We start from the raw sequence: 27,032 nt of genomic DNA on the forward strand, positions 1-27,032 counted from the left end.
AAAAGCATTCGACAGAGTAAAATGTTGTAAGATATTTGAATTTCTCAGAAAAATGACTGCTAGCTGTAAGGAATGACGGGTAATATGCAATATGTATTAGAACCATGAAGGAACAATAAGAATGGAAGATCGAGAAAGAGATTCTCTGGTCAAAAACAGCGCAAGACAAGGTTGCAGTATTTCTCCCCTACTGCCCAACGAGGACATCGAAGAGGCAGTGACGGAAATAAAACAAAGGTTCAGCAGTGGCAATAAAATTCAGGTTGGAAAGACTGAATGATAAAGTTCGCTGATGACACTGCTATCGTCAGTGAAAGTCAAGGAGAATTACAAGATGTGTCGAGTGGAATGAACAGGCTAATGAGCAAATAATATGGAATGAGACTCAGCTGCGCAAAGACGAAAGTAATGAGGAGTAGCAGAAATGAGATTAGTCATAAACTTAACGTCTAAATTGGTGACCTCAATACAGATGAAATGAAGGTTACCTGTTGTTGTTGTTCAAATGGCTCTGAGCACTATGGGACTCAACTGCTGTGGTCATAAGTCCCCTAGAACTTAGAACTACTTAAACCTAACTAACCTAAGGACAGCACACAACACCCAGCCATCACGAGGCAGAGAAAATCCCTGACCCCGCCGGGAATCGAACCCGGGAACCCGGGCGTGGGAAGCGAGAACGCTACCGCACGACCACGAGATGCGGGCTGTTGTTGTTGTTGTGGTCTTCAGTCCTGAGACTGGTTTGATGCAGCTCTCCATGTCACTCTATTCTGTGCAAGCTTCTTCATCTCCCAGTACCTACTGCAACCTACATCCTTCTGAATCTGCTTAGTGTATTCATCTCTTGGTCTCCCTCTACGATGTTTACCCTCCACGCTGCCCTCCAATGCTAAATTTGTGATCCCTTGATGCCTCAAAACATGTCCTACCAACCGATCCCTTCTTCTAGTCAAGTTGTGCCACAAACTTCTCTTCTCCCCAATCCTATTCAATAGCTCCTCATTAGTTACGTGATCTACCCACCTTATCTTCAGCATTCTTCTGTAGCACCACATTTCGAAAGCTTCTATTCTCTTCTTGTCCAAACTAGTTATCGTCCATGTTTCACTTCCATACATGGCTACACTCCATACAAATACTTTCAGAAACGACTTCCTGACACTTAAATCTATACTCGATGTTAACAAATTTCTCTTCTTGAGAAACGCTTTCCTTGCCATTGCCAGACTACATTTTATATCCTCTCTACTTCGACCATCATCGGTTATTTTACTCCCTAAATAGCAAAACTCCTTTACTACTTTAAGTGTCTCATTTCCTAATCTAATTCCCTCAGCATCACCCGACTTAATTTGACAACATTCCATTATCCTCGTTTTGCTTTTGTTGATGTTCATCTTATATCCTCCTTTCAAGACACTGTCCATTCCGTTCAACTGCTCTTCCAAGTCCTTTGCTGTCTCTGACAGAATTACAATGTCATCGGCGAACCTCAAAGTTTTTACTTCTTCTCCATGAATTTTAATACCTACTCCGAATTTTTCTTTTGTTTCCTTTACTGCTTGCTCAATATACAGATTGAATAACATCGGGGAGAGGCTACAACCCTGTCTCACTCCTTTCGCAACCACTGCTTCCCTTTCATGGCCCTCGACTCTTATAACTGGCATCTGGTTTCTTTACAAATTGTAAATAGCCTTTCGCTCCCTGTATTTTACCCCTGCCACCTTCAGAATTTGAAAGAGAGTATTCCAGTCAACATTGTCAAAAGCTTTCTCTAAGTCTACAAATGCTAGAAATGTAGGTTTGCCTTTTCTTAATCTTTCTTCTAAGGTAAGTCGTAAGGTCAGTATTGCCACAAGTGTTCCAACATTTCTACGGAATCCAAACTGATCTTCCCCAAGGTAGGCTTCTACCAGTTTTTCCATTCGTCTCTAAAGAATTCGCGTTAGTATTTTGCAGCTGTGACTTATTAAACTGATAGTTCGGTAATTTTCACATCTGTCAACACCTGCTTTCTTTGGGATTGGAATTATTATATTCTTCTTGAAGTCTGAGGGTATTTCGCCTGTCTCATACATCGTACTCACCAGATGGTAGAGTTTTGTCATGACTGGCTCTTCCGAGGCCATCAGTAGTTCTAATGGAATGTTGTCTACTCCCGGGGCCTTGTTTCGACTCAGGTCTTTCAGTGCTCTGTCAAACTCTTCACGCAGTATCTTATCTCCCATTTCGTCTTCATCTACATCCTCTTCCATTTCCATAATATTGTCCTGAAGTACATCGTCCTTGTATAAACCCTCTATATACTCCTTCCACCTTTCTGCCTTCCCTTCCTTGCTTAGAACTGGGTTGCCATCTGAGCTCTTGATATTCATACAAGTGGTTCCCTTCTCTCCAAAGGTCTCTTTAATTTTCCTGTAGGCAGTATCTATCTTACCCCTAGTGAGATAAGCCTCTACATCCTTACATTTGTCCTCTAGCCATCCCTGCTTAGCCATTTTGCACTTCCTGTCGATATCATTTTTGAGACGTTTGTACTCCTTTTTGCCTGCTTCATTTACTGCATTTTTATATTTTCTCCTTTCATCAATTAAATTCAATATTTCTTCTGTTACCCAAGGATTTCTATTAGCCCTTGTCTTTTTACCTACTTGATCCTCTGCCGCCTTCACTACTTCATCCCTCAGAGCTACCCATTCTTCTTCTACTGTATTTCCTTCCCCCATTCCTGTCAATTGTTCCCTTATGCTCTCCCTGAAACTCTCTATAACCTCTGGTTCTTTCAGTTTATCCAGGTCCCATCTCCTTAAATTCCCCCCTTTTTGCAGTTTCTTCAGTTTCAATCTGCAGTTCATAACCAATAGATTGTGGTCAGAATCCACATCTGCCCCAGGAAATGTCTTACAATTTAAAACCTGGTTCCTAAATCTCTGTCTTACCATTATATAATCTATCTGATACCTTTTAGTATCTCCAGGATTCTTCCAGGTATACAACCTTCTTTTATGATTCTTGGACCAAGTGTTAGCTATGATTAAGTTATGCTCTGTGCAAAATTCTACAAGGCGGCTTCCTCTTTCATTCCTTCCCCCCAATCCATATTCACCCACTATGTTTCCTTCTCTCCCTTTTCCTACTGACGAATTCCAGTCACCCATGACTATTAAATTTTCGTCTCCCTTCACTACCTGAATAATTTCTTTTATCTCGTCATACATTTCATCTATTTCTTCATCATCTGCAGAGCTAGTTGGCATATAAACTTGTACTACTGTAGTAGGCATGGGCTTTGTGTCTATCTTGGCCACAATAATGCGTTCACTATGCTGTTTGTAGTAGCTAACCCGCACTCCTATTTTTTTATTCATTATTAAACCTACTCCTGCATTACCCCTATTTGATTTTGTATTTATAACCCTGTAATCACCTTACCAAAAGTCTTGTTCCTCCTGCCACCGAACTTCACTAATTCCCACTATATGTAACTTTAATCTATCCATTTCCCTTTTTAAATTTTCTAACCTACCTGCCCGATTAAGGGATCTGACATTCCACGCTCCGATCCGTAGAACGCCAGTTTTCTTTCTCCTGATAACGACGTCCTCCTGTGTTCCCCGCCCGGAGATCCGAATGGGGGACTATTTTACCTCCGGAATATTTTACCCAAGAGGACACCATCATAATTTAATCATACAGTAGAGCTGCATGTCCTCGGGAAAAATTACGGCTGTAGTTTCCCCTTGCTTTCAGCCGCTCGCAGTACCAGCAAAGCAAGGCCGTTTTGGTTAATGTTACAAGGCCAAATCAGTCAATCATCCAGACTGTTGCCCCTGCAACTACTGAAAAGGCTGCTGCCCCTCTTCAGGAACCACATGTTTGTCTGGCCTCTCAACAGATACCCCTCCGTTGTGGTTGCACCTACGGTACGGCCATCTGTATCGCTGAGGCACGCAAGCCTCCCCACCAACGGCAAGGTCCATGGTTCATGGGGGGGGGGTTACCTAGGAAACCAAATTAGGCGTGACGGACAAAGCAAAGAAGATAAAAGAAGTAGGTTAGCGCAGGCGAAAGGGACATTTCTCTCCAAAAGAAATCTGTTGATATAAACATACGTCTTAACTTGAGTAAGAAATTTATGAGAATGTAGTTTTGGAGGACAGAATTGTATGGAAGCGAAGCACCGACTGCGGGAAAACGGGAAAACGAAAGAGTCGAAGGTGTTGAGATGTGGTGCTATAGAGGGGGGGTTAAGGTTAGGTGGACCAAAGAGATAAGGAAAGGGGACGTCGTCCCCAGAATGGGCAAGTAAAGGAAACTATGGAGAACACTGGCAAGAAGAAGGGATGATAGGTTAATGTTAACACACCAAGGAATAACTTCCATCATACTAGAGGGAGCTGTAGGAGATGAAAACTGTGGTGGAAGACAGAAATCGGAATAAATCCAATAAAAAACTGAGGACGTTGAGAGTAAGTGCTGCTCTGTGACGAAGAGGCAGGCACATCAGAGAGAGTCGTGATGGACCATACCAAACCAGTTACAAGACTGAAGGCCAAACACCTCCCGCCGCCGCCACCACTACCACCACCACTAAAAGAAACAAATGCTGTCCTGTATGTTCAGATGCTTTTAGGTGAATAAATACTGAGTATGCTTAACATTCTTCGGCGAAGGGGGTGATCTAAATTACTACGGAATTAGGTGTTGTTCACTTTAGAACCTCAGTCTCCATTCTGTTATCGTACGAAAATAAGCATATATAGTTGGGGCAAAATTGCATGGCATTTCATGTACGTTTTTTTTTAATACTTGGCATATCGATATACCATGGTTTCCATGTTTCTGAAATGTCTTTTTGAAATGATATAATGTGCACAGGGTCGAGATGCACTGAGATGTGTTGCGTAAGGTATGACGTATACATCTTTGCTATGTAAAAATTAATCACCTCCCTTTATATATGAATCTTTTCTGCTTAAAATTTTGATCTTTGCTTAACAGATCCAAATATGGCAACTTAGTTTCCTGAAACTGGTAATCTAAATAAATGCTGTGAAACGTTTGAGGTTTTCTGTTCTTTTTTCATGAATGAATATTATGTATTCCGAGACGTACGTGGTTGGGTACACGTACCGTGTGACCGGACGCAGCTGGACTCACCTCACTGCCTTGCAGAGCCCGCTGCCGTTGTCGCACTTGTGCTGGTAGCTGATCTGCGTAGGCTTGCTGAAAGACTCCACGTGCTTCACTTGCTGCGGCACCGCCTTCTGCACCGAACACACGTGCCGGCTGCAACAAAAGCAACACCTCTCATCGAAAACACAGTCATATAAGGAATTTAAATACAGGGATATTGGTAGGTACGTTAACTATTATTTCGTCAACAAACACTCCAATAAGGCCAAAGAAAAAAAAAAAAAAAGCAAAGTCAAATCAGAGGCATCATGTAAGGCAATAGAAAAGTTAAAGGAAAAGGATTATACACAATTTCTAAATATATATTTTGAAACGGTTGATAGTGAGTTTCTATGAACAACTTTTAAAGTATCTGGATACGCTCAGAAACTCGCCAGAGCAGCACAATGTCTCTACAACAACACAGTAACGTTGGAAAATAGTAATCGAGGATTTACATAATCTTCAGAGACAAACAGGGAGTGAACAGTGTTGAAGTTTGCCATCAGAATTGCTTAACATATATTCGGATAAAATAATAAGTAAGTGGCAACAAAATACATTTTTCGAGGGATTAACCTGAACGACGATGCCACACTAATTGATTGCTCTTCTCTGAAGGCAGGACGATCATCCAAGAAGATAAAGATAAGCTCCAACTGTCAAAGTCATTTTACATATGAGAAGGAAATACGGTATTAGGAAATTGACAAAAAATGTCTTGACTTAAAAACGGTATCAGACAGATTTAAAACTGTTGTAAAGGCTCAGAATCTTCAACACATATCATATTTCAAATATCTTTTATATGATATCATCTACAACTGTTAGAAAATTTAAATAAAAAATGTAGTAAGTTACAGTATATACGTGGCATAGTTCACCGTCACTTAAAAAACTGAAACACGCAGGGAGATCGGTACTAAATTTCACAATATAATGGCAATGTTCTGATTTATGGAAGCGAGATTTACGCTGTCTCAGTAAAAGATCAGTCATTCGAATGAGATTTCTGTAATATGCTTTTGGAATGTGCGAACGGATGACGTCAGAATAATGAACAGCTTTTCCATAAATGAGAAGCCCTGGAAGTAGTGAGAGAATTGTAAACACCACATTGACGTAACGTTGGATCGGAGATATTCCAACAACGTTCCTACCATAAACAGAAATCAGGAATGCCCGTAGAATCTATGGAGTGACGAATAACAAGAATATCATGAAGCTGGAAAAGGCATTTCATCTTAGACTAGCAAGGAATAAGAAGTTAAAATGTCTATTGCAGGCGCATAATTTGCGGTTACTTTTCTTCGAAGTACGATGCTCCTGAATTCAAACGTTTGTGATAGCGTTCGTATCATTGTTCAGAACACTGAAAATGGTTCAAATGGCTCTGAGCACTATGGGACTTAACTTCTGAGATCATCAGTCCCCTAGAACTTAGAACTACTTAAACCTAACTAACCTAAGGACATCACACACTTCCATGCCCGAGGCAGGATTCGAACCTGCGACCGTAGCGGTCTCGCGGTTCCAGACTGTAGCGCCTAGAACTGCTCGGCCGAAAAAGAGCGAATGCTCTAATGTGGCAACCCAGTCCTTGGTGCAGTCCTTCTTAATGACTTTGTCATACAGAAAATCTGACATTTTTCCTTCCCATTTTTCGGACGTTTCATCCCGCTAATTCTTCGTAGTAGTGGAAGAAATTTACATCAGATTTCTTCGTCACAGTCTTGACCCTCTGTTTAATGTTAGCAGTGAACTTCGTTCCTACAATCGGTAGACATTTTGTAAATTTCCAGAATGAAATTTTCACTTTGCAGTGGAGTGTGCGCCGATATGAAACTTCCTGACAGATTAAAATTGTGTGCCGGACCGAGACTCGAACTCGGGACCTTTGGTTTTCGTGAGCAAGTATTCTATCGACTTTTTTTTCAATAATCTTTACTGAACAAACTAACAGGACATATATATACACCATGCAACAGTTCTTCAAGGTACCATTTAAACATATACAAATGATTGTTAGTTAAACAAAAATATTTGAAAAACATTAAATACAACAAAATATAACATATTCTGTCTTCTGCCTTTTTTTGTTTTAATTTTTTTATTGTTGATTAATTATCTTTACTGAACAAACTAACAGTACATATATATACACAGTGCAACAGTTTTTTTCAAGTTAACATTTAAACGTATGCAAATGATTGTTAGTTAAACAAAAATATTAGAAAAACATTAAATACAACAAAATATAACATATTCTGTCTTATGTGACGTGTAGGCATGGCACACCCCAACTTTGAGGGGGGCCAAGGAAGACGCTGCGGAGATAACCGGCAAAAGTTGGTCGGTAAGATGGTTTTCGGGAACTGAGCTGTCCAAGCACTAATCACGGCCGGTCCTCACAGCTCAGACTCAATTCAGTAAATTCACTTTCTCCTTGCTTTGTCTATTTAACATCTTTGAATCGGTGGGGATGTCTTTGTATCCCGTTCAGCAAATTAACATTTGATGCGAGGATCGTAAAGAAAATACCACTTTTTATCGCCATTCATGACATTTTTTAAAAATTGTGATCTACGTATCACTTTTCCAAAAACCCAATAATTGCTTCCCATTGCGATGCATCAATTTAAAATTTGGTTCAAAGGTGGCTACAGCCTTCTCTGTAATGGTGCAAAACCGTGGCGCCTTTCGACGTCACCCAAGGGCTCGGCGGCCTTCAAACTGCAAGGTGTCGACACTGTCGAAAAAAAGGGCGACAGCTCAGAAGTTCAAGTGAGCTGTGATCTGGGTTAATGATGTCACTTCGGCAAAAAAATTCAACGCAATTCTGCCCAACAACACCGTGGGCATGTCATTCGATGAGAAGGTCGTCACACCCCCTCTCATCCACATTTTACGCCTTCTTTTTAGCGTTGAAATCACGCGGTTTTCTTATGGGTGGTCGAGCAAAAACGTTTTAGGCACACCGCCGCTGAGAGTCACTCCGCCGCTAAGAATCGACACAAAAAGGTTTTCGGTGGCGGCATACACGGCGTCACTGAACCGATCCCTTTCCTTGGGGCGTTGATTCCCACTCATTTCGCACTGTGTTGAGCAACAGGACGACGTTCTTGGCAGCCTTTGACACTGCTTACCTCCCTCAGCCCGGATGATTCTACCCTTTCTAAGGGCATAGTAGGCCAGCAACTCCCTGAACCTGACCTGATCTCTTTAGAATGTAGTGCGACCGCAATTTTTGCTCTTGTATATAAAGTGGAATCACTGGGGACCGTTCAAAACCATTCGACGAAATCTGAACGTGATCCGAAACAGCAGAGGCTCTTTATGCTTTTTAATCCCTCCTGTTCCGCGTCTTCCTATAGCATGATCACGGAGGGTTGGAACATTGACATATGCGTGAATAAGGCGGCAAGAAGTCGTTCTAAGACATCGTTCGGTAACACCGACGGTGCCAGCCACGCACCTTTGTTGACCACATTAGAAATGTACCTATCAGAATCTTCGACACCCATTCAGCTGAATGATGCCTCGCAGCCGCTCTAGCGCCTTAGGGGCTGCCCGTGATTTTCTTTTGTGGTGGTCAAACATGATCGACTGGAACCTCGACGACGACGTGTATGCCTGACCCCATCTTCCTATGCAGTCCAATGTCGGGTTATTGTCACATCCGAATGTCTCACAGATTGGAATACTGCACGATTCGAGCAGGTGGCCAAACGGAGGCCTACAGTGAATCAGGTGCTGGTAACGTTGCCTCACACGAATATGTCGCATCTCCGCGTCCTTCAAAGTGCTCACTCTGATGCTGAATCCGATGGCCGCCCTACCTCTCATATTGAATTGCAATTCAAATCATTTATATACCCGCCGATGGTGTGTACGATACGAAGTTACTTCTTCTGGGTGCTTCACAGTTTTTTTCAGGCAATGTTCATGTAGAATGTCATTGTTACTGTAGAAGACTTATTCTGAGCCATGCTAGATGGTATTATTAATTTTGTTTACTGGAGTTCAGTGTACAAATCATGTAGCCAACAGATGACTGATCAAATGAGGAAAAATGTATGTGTAAGACTGTACAGAGCACAGAACAGCTAACAAAAAATTACACTAAAAGGTAGTGGTAACTGGCAACTAGAGTATTTCTAGTAGACCACCAACGCGAGAAAGATAAAGAATAAAAATACACTAACTCGTTCTCAGATGAAATTGCTACAAATTCTCCTGGCGTTACGGCAGTTTTCATAATCGGAAGGTCAAACGATACGTAGATACAGCACTATAGCCTGACAAACTGGCTATGGGAATGAGGCATGGGAATGGACACCCATAGGACGCCATCGTCAAAGGCAGTCGCAACACTAATCTAAATATGGTGGTATCCCAATTAATAAAGGTTTGCAAGAAGTTAGTTTAATTTTTTATTTCAGCAAAAGATAAGTTATATCAGAAAGGTTGTTGTGTTGAAGCCTATTACACCCGTATTTGTTAGTTACTATGTTATTCTTATCATCATTCGTGAACTCCATATCTACATTTCTTTCGGTACCACAGTAACTGACACCATGATTTGGTGCTCACTTCCAGGAAATCTATTTTTCTCGCGGTGTTTCTGTACCACAGGAAGAGATTAGTTTTTCCAAATATTAAAAGTCAAGAAAATCCTTATAACAAGGGAATTTCATCATTTAAAAGAGAAATAGAAATATAAAAAATACAGCTCAGTCGGTAAAAAGCACTGATCGCCAAAGGCAAGCTTGCGTGTTCGAGTCCTAGTCCGACTCCCAGTATTAATCTTTCAAATGAACATTATATAACATTGATATAACATTGTTGATTTGGACAACAGAATTAATAAAATCACACTTCATTCAATATTCTTAGTTTTGTACTGAATAAAACATTTTTTGAACCAGGTAAATTTTGTTTCTTATTCGCCTAGAGCCAAAACAGGTTCTGACCTGTCCTTATTCGTCCAACTCTGTCTGCAACTCAAAGTGTTTTTTGTCTTTAAATCATTACCTACGTCCCAAAACTACGAGTAACTGTAAGTTTAAAGTTGGCCGCAAGACCCACAATACCATAGTTGTCATTCACACATTTATTTATAAAATTATCAAGTTTTTCTTTTAAATTTGAAAACTGTTTGTGTTCACCACATTTTATGGTAATTTGTACCATAATTGACTTACAGACATTGTCCAAAATTAGAGAGATAAATTAATGTTCAAGTCGACAAAATTGTGAATAATTTCACTCTTACTTCTGTTTCGTAATACATTACGGATTCGTGGAATTTAATTTTATTTACAGCAATAAACGCTACTTTTGTATCCAAACATCTCTGTTCAAACTGTTATCCACATTTGTAAAATGTTACCTGCAAATGTAGCAACAGCATATAATCACAAGTACATGACAGCGAAGACGAACATTGCCAAAGGTAACTGGCACCATTAGCTGAGGAAAGATGACACAGTAGAATCCCAGTTTTCTAGGGAGGACCGATCAGACGATGCAATGTGGTGAGGAACGTCTTGGTTTAGGTCCTGGTCTCTTATCGTAGAGGAGCAAGGTCACCAACCTGATTTATCTTTTGCGCTGCCGCGTTAATCATTCCGACGAACGCTGCGGTGGGTTCTTCAGCTAGGACAGGCAGATGCTTCGTTCTTTTGTAGCGAGCCGAACTAGGTTGTGTCTTGAATGACCTCAATGTCGACGAGAAGTAACAACCCCTTCGGTTCTCTTCCACCTCTGACGGTGCGCTAACCTCTGATGAAACGAAACAAAGGGAATAAGAACGTTACTGCCAGCACCTCCTACACGCTCATCATCGCTAAATAACATATCCATATTTAGGCTGGAGTACTGTACCGAGCTGAATGGACTGAGGACATACGGATTAGGTCTCTTCATATCGCAGATGTCTGGTACGCCTGCCTGATGTAATCACTTGGAGATGATGTCTCATATGTTTTTTTTTTTTTTCGTTTCCTTAGCTGTGCTGTAGCTGGTACCCTACAATCGTTAGCGTGTATGCCGTTATAACTGTTCTGCCCGCAGATTGCCTTGTCGGAGAGCGCGGAACAATTACTGTGTTTAGCAGTCTTGCAGTACATCACCAGAGATACTGCACGTGGATTAGCTCAGCCTCTTGTTTCGAGACCAAGTTCCGCTAAAACACAGACTGGATATAAACAAGAGGGCGCCAGACAACGTTTGTACTCCGATGAATCTGGTTTCAGTTATAGGTTTACGCAGATCTTAAATCTGCCACTTACAGAATGAAAGACTTGCTCCATGTACCGTCGAATGTAAGTATACTAATTTTCGTCCAATCTTCGGTTGATATATAAACTGCAATGAAAAACTGTTGCACGCATGGCAGCTATCGAGGCTTAGTGGACAAATATTCGTCATGTCCCTATAATCATCTGTCGTCGCATTGCGTGGGTTATGCGGGGAGTTATAGAGTAGGTTCCATTGTTACAACTCATTGGATACAACTTGTGGTCGACTAATATGGTAAATGATTTATTTATAGAAGATAAGGTACGTGAATGGAAAAATACAGCTCATCGTTCTTCAGAGAAACCGCCTCTTATGGTTACGAATTTCCGACAAAGGCAGCCTAAGGGATATGATTAAGTTTAGTGTTGCTTTGTGTCTGATACCAGCAATCGTCATACTTTGAACGTTTCTTCAAAAGAGGAGAAAAGGGAATAATCGACACGGCCAAGATCTAGTGAATAAGGGGTGTGAGGGAGTAAATTGAAACCCAAGTGGGCAAAGTAGAAATGATGACAAAATAAAAGTGAGGTAATGTGTTAACATACTGAAAATAAGTAAATCTCCTTGTCTGGGATATATTAGCAATGAACTGCTAAAAGCAGCGTCACGTATCTTAATAGAAGTCCTTGGAAATATTTGTACTGAATGCTTAAATCAAGACAATCTGCTTCTTGATTGGAAGAAGGCAGCTATATCATCTTTGTTTAGAAAAGGAAGCAAAAGAGGTTTATAAATTTAGAGGCATATTTGTAATGTGTCCAGTGGCAGTGTTAAGAAACAGAATTGAGAGACATTTTAAAGAAATGTAAGACCAAAACGGGTTCAGAGCTGGTCGGTCAGGTACATATAATATTTTTATATTTAACTAACACAATAAGTGATGAAAGAAGACGAACAGTTGATCTAACATTCGTTGACCTAAACAAGGCGTGTAAACAAGCTGAATCTGAGTTTGTGGAATACTGATGTTTTAATGCAGTTCCAGCCTTATATTTTGGAGGCACCTCCTAAGTGATGGTAAGCAACGTGTTATCAAAGATAAAACAAAGTAGAAAAGGATTTCGACATGGTCACTCACTGGCTCCTCTGACGTTCAAAATTTATATGGAATAATAATTAAAGACATGTGGAAGTAAATGTAGCACTGGTGGGAGACGATAAAACTGCACTTCTTTCTTCTTCCCGAGGACCAGATGATAAACGGCACAGCCTGTGATGATTCCAGCTATCACTAAGGAAAATATTTGGAACATATGACAAACGAGGTTTAAAAATAAACACAAAAAAACTCGGTATATGATAGTGGGCGAATACGAACAACATGATTTAGATGCTGGGAATTTCGGTATTAAATGTAGTTCTTTTAAAAATTTAGGTGATCGATATCTGATCAAAAGTATGCGGACACTACTTAGCGGATATTAATACGAGCGGCGCCCACCATTGGCCTTTATAACGGCTTGAACTCTGTTGGTGTCTGTATGTCCGCAAGAGCCGAAACAAGGGAGGATATTAATACTGGAGCAGGTCTGGAGCGAAGTGGACGTTGTAAGACATCCCAAAGGTGTTCCATTTGGCTCAGTTCGGGACTCTGGGCACGCGAGTCCATTTCAGATGCTGCTCTGACAGAGCTGACAGGGTGCACTAATCATGCAAATACAAACAATCAATCATCAGAACGAGATTTTCACTCTGCAGCGGAGTGTGCGATATGAAATTTCCTGGCAGATTACAACTGTGTGCCGGACCGAGACTGCAGAGTGAAAATCTCATTCTGGAAACATCCCCCAAGCCGTAGCAAAGCCATATCTCCACAATTTCCTTTCTTCAAGGAGTGATAGTTCTGCAAATTTCACAGGAGAGCGTCTGTGAAGTTTGGAAGGTAGGATACGAGGTAATGGCGGAATTAAAGCTGTGAGGACGTGGCCTGAGTCGTGCTTGGGTGGCTCAGATGGTAGAGCACTTGCCCGCGGAAGGCAAAGGTCCCGAGTGCGAGTCTCGGTCCGGCACACAGTTTCAATCTGCCATGAAGAATGAATCATCGTCTCCGACTTGTTTCTCTTAAGGCCAACAGTATATAATGCTATAATATATGTTCATATCTTCCTGCATTCAGCGTATTCTTAAGCGCTATAAGGGGACTACACACCAATCACGAAAGTCACTGTCACGCCGAAACATCAACATTTCCGTGCTTCGCTGTTGCCACTACACGTTATGGAAGGCAACATTCTTCAGGCATTCACCAAACTCAAACCCTTCCACAGAGTAAAGCGTGGTTCATCACTCCAAATCACTCGTTTCCAGTCATCCATTGTCTGGTGCGTCGCTCTTTACATCACCTCAAGCATAGTACAGCACGGACGACAAAATTTTGTGGCTTATTAGGAGCTGCTCGACATTGTTCTCTCATTCATTTTAACTTTAAGCACACAGTCGTAGTGCGAGCTGGCCTGTTGGTACTTAAGAATTCACGAATTATTTCTTTCTCTGATTTCATGTGAGTTTTTACAACTACCCTCCACAATGTTTGACGGTCTCTGTCTGTCAGTACGTGAGGTCTGCTTGGTGTCAGTTTAGCTGTGGTTATTCTTTCGCGTTACCACTTCACAATCACATGACCATCAGTCGACTTCGGCATCCCGTGACTAGTCCACGCCAGCCGCTGTGGCCGAGCGGTTGTAGGCGCTTCAGTCTGGGACCGCGCGGCAGCTACGGTCGCACGTTCGAACCCTGCCTCGGGCATGGATGTGTGTGTCGTCCTTAGGTTAGTTAGGTTTAAGTAGTTCTAAGTTCTAGGGGACTGATGACCTCAGATGTTAAGTCCCATAGTGTTCAGGGCCATTTGAACTATTTCTGACTAGTCCACATTCGAAATCTCTGGTCTCTCTTGCCCGACCCAGTCTGTTGTTACAGCTTTTCTATTGGCAACACAATACTGCCCGCCTTCATTTATAATTGCAGGTCCACATCTCAAAACAGTCTAGTGGTTAGAGGTGTCTGGATACATTTTAGGTCCCGGCGGAGGTTACAGTCCTCCCTCAGGCGTGGTTGTGTGTGTTTGTCCTTAGGATAATTTAGGTTAAGTAGTGGGTAAGCTTAGGGACTGATGACCCTAGCAGTTAAGTCCCATAAGATCTCATACACATTTGAACATTTGATACATTTTATGAGATATATCGTATATTAAGAATATTTCGAAGTCTTTGTGACAAAGGTCTAGGCCCTAGGGTTATAGATCACATAAAGGGAAACAACATTCATTAGAAAAAAATTTCTCTGACGCCTTTCGGCGACTGGATAACGAGATTTCACCGAACCATTTGGGTCTAGGGTCTACAAACCATGTGTGCAGCGTACCACCTACCCCAGTAGATTCATACACCAATATTCAACATGATAACTATAAAAAGAGTGTCTCAAAGAGGAGTGATATATTATAGAAGTGAATCAAGAGCTTTCATTTTGCTGAGTCTACTGCCTTTCACGATGGGAAAATGACAGTATGATAGGCAACACCCATTGCATATGAACACTGCAGTGTGCCTACATACTGTCGCTCTCAGGGCATAACAAGTCTTAAATGATGCCTGGCGTAACTGGGAAGCGTCAGTGAACATTTTGTTTGTAACAAGAGCTGTTCCATGACATGATCTATCACCACAAGACGTTTCGCTCGAAGACTTTGAAGTATCCAGAAGTTTGTTCAATAAGAAGTATAGCTTCCTACCCATTATCTCTTGGTGCTTCTCAAGTGAAACACAAAACTTCCAAACAAGTATTTCACCAACATCTGCAAACAGTTCATATTTTTAGTGCGATTCGAGTGTATATCACTGTTCCTCGCGAAACCTGAACAACGACCGCCCGCGCGTCGCTTACACGCGCGTGAACGGTAGCGCTTGGGCAGTGCTGAATCAAACGGGAAGACACTGCCGCCCGGCTGGAAAGATCGCTCTCAGCTCGGAATGTTCCACAGAATCGGCGATGAGTGGAGGGGACTATTAACACGGAAACTTCACATCTGAACAACCACGCGGCTTCGGTGAATGACTGACTTGTGAATCAACTAATTCATAAACCAGAAATTCAATCACTTTGCACAGGTGTTATGTTAACATACGGCCTCCTACTGATTTGAAAAAACGAGCGAGGTGGCGTGGTAGTAAGACAATGGACTCCTGTTCGTGTGGTCGATGATTCAAACTGCTGTCCTGCCAACAAAATTTAGGTTGTCTGTGATTTCCCTACATCGCCTAAAGCAAATACCGGAATTGTTTGTTTGAAAGGGCGTGGCCAATTTCATTCCCTGTCTTTCCACAATCGTGGCCTGTGTTCTGTACCGAGCGACTTCGTCGTCGACGGGGCGTTAAATCTGAGTTTTCCTTCCTCCGATTTACAAATTCTACTGTAAAAAATGTCAAACTTCAAGCAGTGAGGAAGAGAGACTGTTTCGAGAACTTCATATTTACGAGGGCACGCTGAAAATTAATGCCTCCGAATTTCTTACATGAAAACTCTTACAGCACTTTAAGTAAAACAAGGTTTGTTAACATTCTACTCATTTATTCTTCATGTCTGCATGTTTATTTCGCAACAGAGTCAATCTGGTAACGACCACATTTCACCCAACGAAAGACCAGTTTGTTGATACCGTGGCTGGAATGTTTAACTTCGTTGACAGAGCCACAACCTCACCTCTTCTTGCGCCGCTTCGTCACTGTCAAGGTGAAGTCCTCGAAGATGTTCCTCAAGTTTTGGGAAAAGACGGAAATGTGATGGGCGAGTCGAGGGAGTATGGAGGATGATCGATGACAGAGAATCCAAGTCGTCGGATTGTTGCAGATATCGCAGCGCACGTGTGTGGTCTGTCATTACCAAACTGAAGGAGAAGGTGCGCCAGGTGCGGTTAGAAACTCGATTACAACACCGAAATTACGCACACATCACCGTGTTTCGCAATACGATTCAGAGCTCATTAGCGGCAGAGGTTTAAAACTGGCGTCAGCGAAGCGGGAAAATCGATCGAGTAAATTGCATGGCATGTAATACCCCAACCGATAAGGAGAACAGAATAAAAAATTCGGAGGCGTTGCTTTTAAGCTCGCCCTCGTAGTAAGAATCAATGTTTGCCAAACATTTCAGCATACGTGAGTCGTCCTAACTTTAATAGCGCTTCCCATCATCCCTTGTAGCTTAGCTTTGGCCCTTAACAGCTGCTGTCGCTAGCTCATACCATTCGGCTATTAACCCCAAGGTCGATTCAGATCATAGTACCCACTATTTAAAAAAAAATATGTTTCCATTTAACTATCACCAAAGGAAAGTGCTGTGTTCAATGCAACTTCAATAGGCAAACTGCCAAATGTATTAACACATATCCTATAGAACAGAAACCAATAAAGTGAAACGACAAACAGAAGTTTCTAAATAGAACTAAAAAATTAAGGACTACAGAGCTAATGCTAAATTTCACGAACGAAGCAAACGTATTGGAAGACTTGGAAGATAGGAGTGCAACGGACAGTAAACTTACCCCGTTTGAAAATTTGCCGTGAACGTGCTATAATTGACGCCCGAATGTTGTGTCTAGATATAGCGAATGGAGTGAGTGGAGACAAGATTTCTGAGAGGTGTGTTACAGGATAAATCCGTAAAGAGTATTGTAGCAAGTCACAAGTTAACTGATCTTAAGCAGGGTGTGATAGTCAGTGCCAGACAGGCCTCTCATAGTGCACCGGATATTACACAGGAATTCAGAACTGAGGTCGTCAGTGTCGAGGCTGGACCGTCAGTTTCAATGTTTTCACACACGTAGACCACTGCGTAGGACAATCAAAAGTGTGTGTTCAACGGACGTTTTGCCGTCTTCCTCAGAAGTGTAGGTGCGAGCGACGGTCTGTTGGAGTCAGCTCTCCCAATTTGAATGAAGATCATAAGGAACCTTTTTCTACTACTCTAATACTATGAAGACAATGCTCCCAATAATGTTCGTCAGCTGACAACCGATAACACATCGTCAATAAAATCAGTCGCCGATGACGATGTTGTAAAGATTTTTAGAAACCTGATGATGGGCATGGATCGAAACTGGTTGTTCCATAAAGAAATTTTATCAGCAGCTCTACATCTACATCTACATCTACATTACATCCATACTCCGCAAGCCACCTGACGGTGTGTGACGGAGGGTACCTTGAGTACCTCTATCAGTTCTCCCTTCTATTCCAGTCTCGTATTTTTCGTGGAAAGAAGGATTGTCGGTATGCCTCTGTGTGGGCTCTAATCTCTCTGATTTTATCCTCATGGTCTCTTCGCGACATATACGTAGTAGGAAGCAATATACTGCTTGACTCCTCGGTGAAGGTATGTTCTCGAAACTTCAACAAAAGCCCGTACCGAGCTACTGAGCGTCTCTCCTGCAGAGTCTTCCACTGGAGTTTATCCATCATCTCCGTAAAGCTTTCGCGATTACTAAATGATCCTGTAACGAAGCGCGCTGCTCTCCGTTGGATCTTCTCTATCTCTTCTATCAACCCTATCTGGTACGGATCCCACACTGCTGAGCAGTATTCAAGCAGTGGGCGAACAGGCGTACTGTAACCTACTTCCTTTGTTTTCGGATTGCATTTCCTTAGGATTCTTCCAATGAATCTCAGTCTGGCATCTGCTTTACCGACGATCAACTTTAAATGATCATTCCATTTTAAATCACTCCTAATTCGTACTCCCAGATAATTTAGGGAATTAACTGCTTCCAGTTGCTGACCTGCTATATTGTAGCTAAATGATAAGGGATCTTTCTTTCTATGTATTCGCAGCACGTTACACTTGTGTACATTGAGATTCAATTGCTATTCCCTGCACCATGCGTCAATTCGCTGCAGATCCTCCTGCATTTCAGTACAACTATCCATTGTTACAACCTCTCGATATACTACAGCATCATCCGCAAAAAGCCTCAGTGAACTTCCAACGTCATCCACAAGGTCATTTATGTATATTGTGAATAGCAACGGTCCCACGACACTCCCCTGCGGCACACCAGAAATCACTCTTACTTTGGAAGACTTCTCTCCATTGAGAATGACATGCTGCGTTCTGTTATCTAGGAACTCTTCAATCCAATCACACAATTGGTCTGATAGTCCGTATGCTCTTACTTTGTTCATTAAACGACTGTGGGGAACTGTATCGAACGCCTTGCGGAAGTCAAGAAACACGGCATCTACCTGTGAATCCGTGTCTATGGCCGTCTGAGTCTCGTGGACGAATAGCGCGAGCTGGGTTTCACACGATCGTCTTTTTCGAAACCCATGCTGATTCCTACAGAGTAGATTTCTAGTCTCCAGAAAAGTACCATGGCGGTAAACCATGACGTTCTTCAAATATTACGAGTTTTGGGAAATCACCTCCTTAAAATTAGAAAAGTAACTCATTATGACCTGTGTGTTAGTATAGCTGTCGTCCATAAATAAGGATCGGCTCCTAAAGTGTCGTGTGAGCACATGGGGTCTTTTGAGAAGAGGATATGGGGGTTCTCGTCTACTGAGCCTTTGAAGATGTGGGGACAAGATTTGCTTTAGCTTTAACATTTTATTGATTTTCGTTGGATGATGTGGGAGATTGATTAATGCCTTAAGTGTTGCCTAATATGAGTGTTGGCAATATAGCAGAGAACGTTGCTGATAACTCGGAATACGTTACGTCTAGAGTTCGCTGACATTAAAAGCAATGTGTCAAAAAATGGCTGTAAGCACTATGGGACTTAACATCTGAGGTCATCAGTCCCCTAGAACTTAGAACTACTTAAACCTAACTAACCTAAGGACATCACACACATCCATGCCCGAGGCAGGATGCGAACCTGCGACCGTAGCAGCAGCACGGTTGCGGGCTGAAGCGTCTAGAACCGCTCGACCACAACGGCCGGCATAGTAATGCGTCACTGGATGGTTTTGTCCAACTGTCTCTGAAGGTACCTACCAATACAGGAACATCATAATCACCTCATTCAGCGAGAAAGAGATCTACAAGTTTCTTCAGGTATGCCATATGGAGCTGAAGCAACTCATTGACGCTTAGATGCCATAGAGCTGCGGGCAAGTTGATTGCTACGTTTCACCCGCTGTTTCTAATAGTCTCAGACGACGCCTGTGGTATTAAGACCGGGTGAGATCAGTCGAGGTGCGATAGAGTGCTCGAGTGTTCGTGAGACTATACTGCAATACCAAATTAAAGAACCACTTTTTCGAAACATCGTAATTGCCTCCCAATGAGTCACATAAGTTTGATTTGGCTCAAAGGTGGCCCAAGCTCCTTCTGTAATTGTGAAAACCCGTGGCAACCCACGGACCCGGCGGCCCTTCAAACTGCAGGGTGCCGACACATTAAAAAAAGGGGCCACAGCTCAGAAGGTTGTGTGAGCTGTAATGTGGTCTAACGATGTCGCTTTGGTACCAAATTACACCAGAATTCTGCGCAACGCCAGCTTGGATGTGTCACACCAAGGGAAGGTCGTCAAAGACCCACTTACTTACATTTCGTCCCTTCTTTTGACGCCTCTCCGATGGAGATCGGTCGCGCGACACACAGCGTTCAAATCACGCGGTTTTCTTATGGGTGGCCGAGGAAAATATTTTAGAAGAACCACCGCTCGTAATCGACACGAAAAGGAAGTATAGGGTGCCATAAGGGGCGCCAATGAAATTACCCCTTCCCTTGAGGATTCCCACACATTTCGCGGTCGAAAACGACAGTTCACAGGGCAATGAGCAACAGAACAACGTTCTTGATAACGTTCGACACTGCTGCAACCCGCTGGGAGTTTCAAACCAACTCTAACTACATTGTGGGGCCTCAACCCCATCGAAGGCTCTCTGACCGCTTTGGAGTGTAACGCAACCGCAATTTTTGCCCCGGCGTGCACGATAGAATCACCAGGGATCGTTAATAATCATAGGACGAAATTTGAGCGTGACCCGAAGCAGCAAGCAGCTTTTCTGCTTTTTCAGCCTTCTTGTTCGGGCCCTCCTATACGGTGATGACGGGAGAAGGGGAGGAGGCTGGGGGTTTGGGAAGGGCGGGACGGTGGTCATGTGCCTGAACAGCCTGAATAAAACGGCAAAAGGGTCCTCCATCTAGGACGCCCCCCCGCCCCCCCGGTTCCGCAGCAAGGAATTTCGACCAACTGTAAGTAGGCTGTTTTATATTGGTAACGCCACGTAGCGCTCTGTATGAAAATCACTGGCTGCGCTGTGTACAGTCTGTGTGGCTGATTGGCATTGTTGTAATATTCGCTATTGTAGTGTTGGGCAGTTGCATGTTAACAGCGCTTAGCGCTGTACAGTTGGAGGTGAGCCGCCAGCAGCGGTGGATGTGGGGAGAGAGATGGCGGAGTTTTGAGAGCGGATGATCTGGACGTGTGTCCATCAGAGACAGTAAATTTGTAAGACTGGATGTCATGAACTGATATATATATATATATATATATATATATATATATATATATATATATATATATATAATGACTTTTGAACACTATTAAGGTAAATACATTGTTTGTTCTTTATCAAAATCTTTCATTTGATAACTACGCCTATCAGTAGTTACTCCCTTCAGTAATTAGAATCTTTTATTTAGCTGGCAGTAGCGGCGCTCGCTGTATTGCAGTAGTTCGAGTAACGAAGATTTTTGTGAGGTAAGTGATTCATGGAAGGTATAGGTTATTGTTAGTCAGGGCCATTCTTTTGTACGGATTTTTGGAAGTCAGATTGCGTTGCGCTGAAAATATTGTGTGTCAGTTTAGTGTTGATCAGAATAGGTAAAGAGCGAAATGTCTGAGTACGTTCAGTTCTGCTCAGCTGTTTGAAAATCAAACAATGTAAGAGGTTTATCAGCACAGTGATTCATAAATTTTTCTAAGGGGACGTTTCATAACATTCAACCTCTCAGTTGCTCTGGCACCTGAACCTAGGAAAACCCCACCTTGGGCGAGGCTTGCCTTACAGGAACCCTGTTGTGCCATATCGTGGGGCCTTTTTGAGGTGATTCTGAGCGCCGGTGTGATGTTTCCCTCAGCTACCACGTGATTTCAGCGCTAAGCGTCGCTGTTCTGACCTCCGACGCAGAGTCCTCAAAGGAAGGGTTGCAACGTTGATAAGACGGGGTGTGACGACCTTCCCATCGTATTACATGCCCACGGTGGCGTTGGTAGAATCGTGGGGCAATCTGGTGCAAATTTCACGTAATGAACCCATCTTACAGCTCACATCAACTTCTGAGCTGTGGCCCTTCGTTTCGCATGTGTCGACACCTTGCTGTTCCAAGCGTCGCCGTGCCCTACGATGACGTCGCAGCGCGCCACCTTTTGCACCGTTACAGAGGGAGGTTGTAGGCACCTATGAGGCAAATTTCAAACTTCTGCGTCGCAGTGGGAGACAACTACGTGATTTCTAGAAAGTGAGCCTTTAATTTTCTATCGCAGTGTAGGAATGAATGTACCCAGTCCTGTGGCCATTTGGTGTTGTTTGGCCCGTTGAAGACGCACAGATTTATGTGGAGCTGTGAGCAATGATGTTTTGCGAAATACCCAAAGGTGCATCCACGCAGTTCGCTTCGCAGTGTCGCTCGGAGATTTGGTTGAGATGGAGCCGCATTCGCTGGCTGTAGTAATTCCCGCCGAGTTTACAACCAGTTGTCGTCGACAAGGCGTGACACTTCTCTGCAGTCCCTATCGGTTAGGATCTTTCTTCGACCGCTGTTCTTACGCCATGTTACATGGGTGCGATGACTACAACATTCCTCATAAACACGTGGGATACTCCGCATTGATTCACCAAGAAATTTCATTCGCGGTGTGGCCACGGGCCCGTCGAAACACGACAGCTACTTTGTGCTCATTGACCCACCTTGCTGCGCTGATTCCGTACAACCGACTGGTACATGCCGACCACTCCTCTGCCATCACTTGCCCTAGCTATGGAAGGGCAGATGCCGGCCTGGTAACCAGTTCCATCCCATGTACCATTCTCTAAATCGAATGGTGTTGTGCTGAAGAGAGTAATTAATATCTTGACTCATGAGGTTACAAGTGGAGCGTACGAACTTCCGCTAGCCGATCTGATACGTACTGACAGGGTGCGTAGGGTACGACTAGAACTTTAACATATGTGAACACGAAGATGAAACTCTAAACCGTTTCCGAGATAATAGGTGCCCTTGCATACTGCCTGTGCTCTCTAGCATCCAAAAGATGTCCGCGGTTGAGCGAGTAAGCGATTAGTTCCATAGGCGTGAGATCCCTGGATCGAATAATCTGCCTACGGTTCCCTTTTTTTATCATTCTCACATTATTCTGCCAATGTGCAGTGTTAATGTAATCCCTCCCAAATGTATTGCGCTGGTGCAGGCTTGCGACGTTTATTTCTACAGGTAGCTGAAGAACCTTAAAAAGCGACTACAAAATTGACCGTACGTCATCGAACAGAATCGACATATAGCTTTTAGAGAAGACTGTATAAAAATTCAGTCCAACTGTCGTCTGTATCAATATTCGGTGATAGGTTCGATCTGTGTAGTACGCCGCTAAACTGCGTGATGATGGAGAATCGTTTATGAACGTAAAGCAAGGTGTTTTTTTTTCCATCAGCGGGGCTCATTACACGTTGTGTATGACACTATAATTATTCTTTTCCATATTTTTAAGGACAATACCATCCTGACTCGTGTAGTCCTCCACAAGTGTAGATAAAAAAATACAAATTAAATGACTATAGTGATTTGATTGGAAGTTCTCGAGTATCCTTTTTTATTTCCAAATTCCTTACGAAAAAAAACTTTTCTGCTTCTTTTTACGATAAATATTAATTACATAATAAAAGAATCATTTAATATAGATAATTTGGACAATCATAATAAATGTTTTGTTAGAATTACATGGGAATGAAAAAAAGTACCAGCAGTGAGGTTCAATCCTGAGGCCTCGCACTTATGAAACTACGCGCCTACTCGCTCTGCTGCGAGCTGCTTAAATTCAGGGATATTCAGAAAGAATGAACAGATTTAAAACATTTATTGCTTCCAAACTACAAAAGATAGGAACACAAATCCAACGTTCCTGGAAAGAGAAAAGTTCAAATTTGTATGCATTCAGTGTGAGCGCCATGTGTTATCCGTCAAATATCAAAATGGTGGCTCATTTCCTGGCGCATACGAAGCAGCTTGTCTCTCGTTATCGAATTCACAGCCACAACAGTGCGGTGTCGCAGACTTAAGAGAGGCAGGCATAGGGGGAATAAAAACGCGGTATTTTATGTAACCGTGGTAACACCGGTTCCCGTCAGATCTCCCGAGTTAAGCGCTGTTGGGCTGGGGTAGCACTAGGATGGGTGACCATCGGGTCTGTCCTGCGCTGTTGGCAATTGGGGTGCACTCCGCCCTTGTGAGGCAAACTGAGAAGCTATTTGACTGAGAAGTAGCGGCTCCGGTCACGAAAACTGACAACGGCCGAGAGAGTGGTGTGCTGACCACGTGCCCCTCCATATCCGCATCCAGTGATGCCTGTGGACTGAGGATGACATGGCTGCCGGTCAGTACCGTTGGGCCTTCGTGGCCTGTTCGGACGGAGAGAGAGAGAGAGAGATTTTACGTCACCCCACAGATAAAATTCGCAAGGTGGGAGGCCTGCGACCCTGGGAGACTGAAACTTCCCCTTTGAACAATTTATACACGACTGTGCTTAAACTGACACACAATATTTTGTTAGCGCAACGCAATCTGACTTTCAAAATTTCCTACAAAAGAATGGCCCTGACTAACATTAAACTATACCTTTCACAAATCACTTACCTCACAAAAATCTTCACTGCTCAAGCTACTGCAATACAGCGAGCGCCACTACTGCCAGCTAAATAAAAGATTCAAACTATGGAAGGCACTAACTACTGATAGGGATAGTTAGCAAATGAAAGATATTAATAGAGAACGAACAATGTATTTACCTTGATATCATCATATATAAATATACCAGTTCATGACAAATTACAAACCTCCGCCATCTCTCTCCCCACATCCACCACTGCTGGCGGCTCACCTCCAACTGCGCAACGCTACGCGCTGTTCACAGCCAGCTGCCTAACACTACAATGGCGAGTATTACAACAATGCAAAGCAGCCACAGACTGCACACAGCACAGCCAGTGATTTTCATATTGAGCGCTACGTAACGTTGCCAATAAGAAAACATAAACAGCCTACTTACATAGAGAAAACATAAACAGCCTACTTACATAGCCCCCATGCTCTCCACAAAAAATTTTACAAATTTTTTTTTGGGCAGTGGCCAATAATGATTTGATAAAATTTTTCATAATTACAATAACAAAGAAATCAAATGCACACACTTATTGATACAATGTTGGTCAAAAGCTAAAATTTTCTCACAGTCCATAATGATAGTCCCGATCATTCATGATAATAGTAATTACAGGTTGTTTTTTTTTCACAAAGTCTCATTAGTAAAAGAAATTGCACACAGAAGTAGTGGATTTCCATGCAGTCTTGAAGAAGTAGTGTTGTCCTTCCAACGGAAAGACAGTGCTGACTCTTGACATACAGACAGGTAATGGGCCACAACATAGCAAACCCACAGCAGAGTCATTCCACGTTTTGAAAAATATTGGTAGGTAGGTCATCACAGAACAGACCCACTGTAGTCCTGGTAGAGATTACGGTATTGGTGGGCCACCAGACGTGCAGACCTACTGCAGTCCTTGTAGAAATAATGGTATTGATGTGTCATCAAAGATGTAGACCCACTGTAGTCCTTGTAGAGATGGCCAGCAGCCATCTGTTGGAACTGTGCAGGTGCACAATCACCATCGAAGAGTCTTGTGGACAATATAGCAAGTCCATGAACCACCACTCGTGCACTCACAAAAAAATTTGTTTGAAATGTCCTTAGAACCAGCAATGCTGTTATCCAGTCCCTTGCTGAATTATTAACGCACCTGCAAACACTAACAGTCCCTACTTCTCGCATATTGTCCATATACTATGACCAACAGAAACGTGTGCAGTGAAATGTAACTTACAAGTGAATAATGAGATGAACTGGTGTCAATTACAATTTTATAACATGAGAATACAATTACAAAGGTACAAAATACATCATTAAAGAACATAATAATACAGATACCATTTGTAGTACAGGCTTTACAAAAGAATAGAAATAGACATATACATCAGTGTTACAGGAATTATGACATAAGTAAATACATAAAGATCAGAATAACTTTCGAAACATCAACTTCACACATAAGCATTAAACAAAACGGAATTAATAATGTCTAACATCTTTACAAAGTAAATAACATATTATTAATGCCAATTATATTCGAGGATAACAGTATTCCTCATCATAGTGAATGTAGCTTAATATTAAAAGAAGAAAAAATTCTATGAAATTACACAGAGACAGGAAGAAAAATACACAAGGGTACACACACACATAGTGGGATAACACCAATAGGAAAGGACAGGGTTCGTTTTCAGTGTAACATGTGGTACTGCAGTCCAACCCAAAACTTCATATTGTCGCGAATAGTAGAAGATGGTGTCGCAAATAGTAGAAGATAGAATTAAAATCATGTAGGCTGTAGGCTGGTGTCGCGAATAGTAGAAGATGGTGTCGCAAATAGTAGAAGATAGAATTAAAATCATGTAGGCTGTAGGCTGGAAAATTATTGCTACAGATCAAGCGAGGCGGACGTGACCAGACTATCTCATGTGTAATGTGTAATGTGTACTCGACTAACAAGAGCGGAGTATGCAGTATCACGAGGCTCAAACACAGTTAGTGGCAACCCGTGGACACAGCAAACAGTGGAGAATGGCTAGTTCATCACGTAGGCATCACATGCTGCCGCGTGACTAGCCTACTCAGGGCTCAAAGTTCGGGGTGCTAGAACCTTCTAGAACCTTCTAGAACAAGTGGTGCCGGGTGCACTAACCCCTATAAAAGCGGATAGCCGCTAGATCGAAAGACAGTGATGGAGCGAGGTACTTAGGAAGCCGGTCCACGTCAGTCTGCGTCGGGATGCTGCAAGAGTTGCAGGAGAGTATTGAGCACAGCAACAAGTAGGGACTTAGGCTGAATCGACACAGCTGACACTTAGTCTGGTGCGCTCGCCTCTGCTGTATTAGGACTTAGGTTTGGGAAGTTAGGGATGGCAACTGCATAGCCAGATAGACAATCATTGGAGACTGTATATAGAACCTTATTTAAATCACAAGTGCCAGGGGTACTTCCAGTATAATCGTTCTATACATCGAGTGTTCATATATGAAAGCTTCCCTAAGATCCTATCCGAGTTCCGTACTCTAGCTCACCTTGCAGCCTTCTCTACAACGGAGCAGTGAGGAGTTGGCGGCCCACACCACCGAGACCTCATGCCAAGTAAGTTCTCTGACGCGCACCAACGCAGTCCTTCCACTCCCTCTCAGGACACGTCAGTAGGACACGACAGAGGTTTAGACCATTTTTCTGG

At 42.7% G+C, this 27,032-nt stretch overlaps 1 protein-coding gene across 1 annotated transcript in view; it reads right to left on the reverse strand.

The window, feature by feature from the left end:
- LOC126460578 (epidermal growth factor-like protein 8) overlaps positions 1-26,936 on the reverse strand; it is a 177,864-nt gene extending 150,928 nt beyond the window's left edge. The window contains exons 1-2 of the mRNA XM_050095929.1: positions 26,875-26,936; positions 5,167-5,313 (exon numbers count right to left, since the gene is read on the reverse strand). Coding sequence (XP_049951886.1) covers positions 5,167-5,313; positions 26,875-26,936 — 209 coding nt within the window. The remainder of the gene's footprint in view (positions 1-5,166; positions 5,314-26,874) is intronic.
- Between the last annotated feature and the right edge of the window lie 96 nt (positions 26,937-27,032).

Source organism: Schistocerca serialis, chromosome 1 (genome assembly GCF_023864345.2).
Source record: "Schistocerca serialis cubense isolate TAMUIC-IGC-003099 chromosome 1, iqSchSeri2.2, whole genome shotgun sequence".
In the NCBI taxonomy this organism is placed as follows: domain Eukaryota; kingdom Metazoa; phylum Arthropoda; class Insecta; order Orthoptera; family Acrididae; genus Schistocerca; species Schistocerca serialis.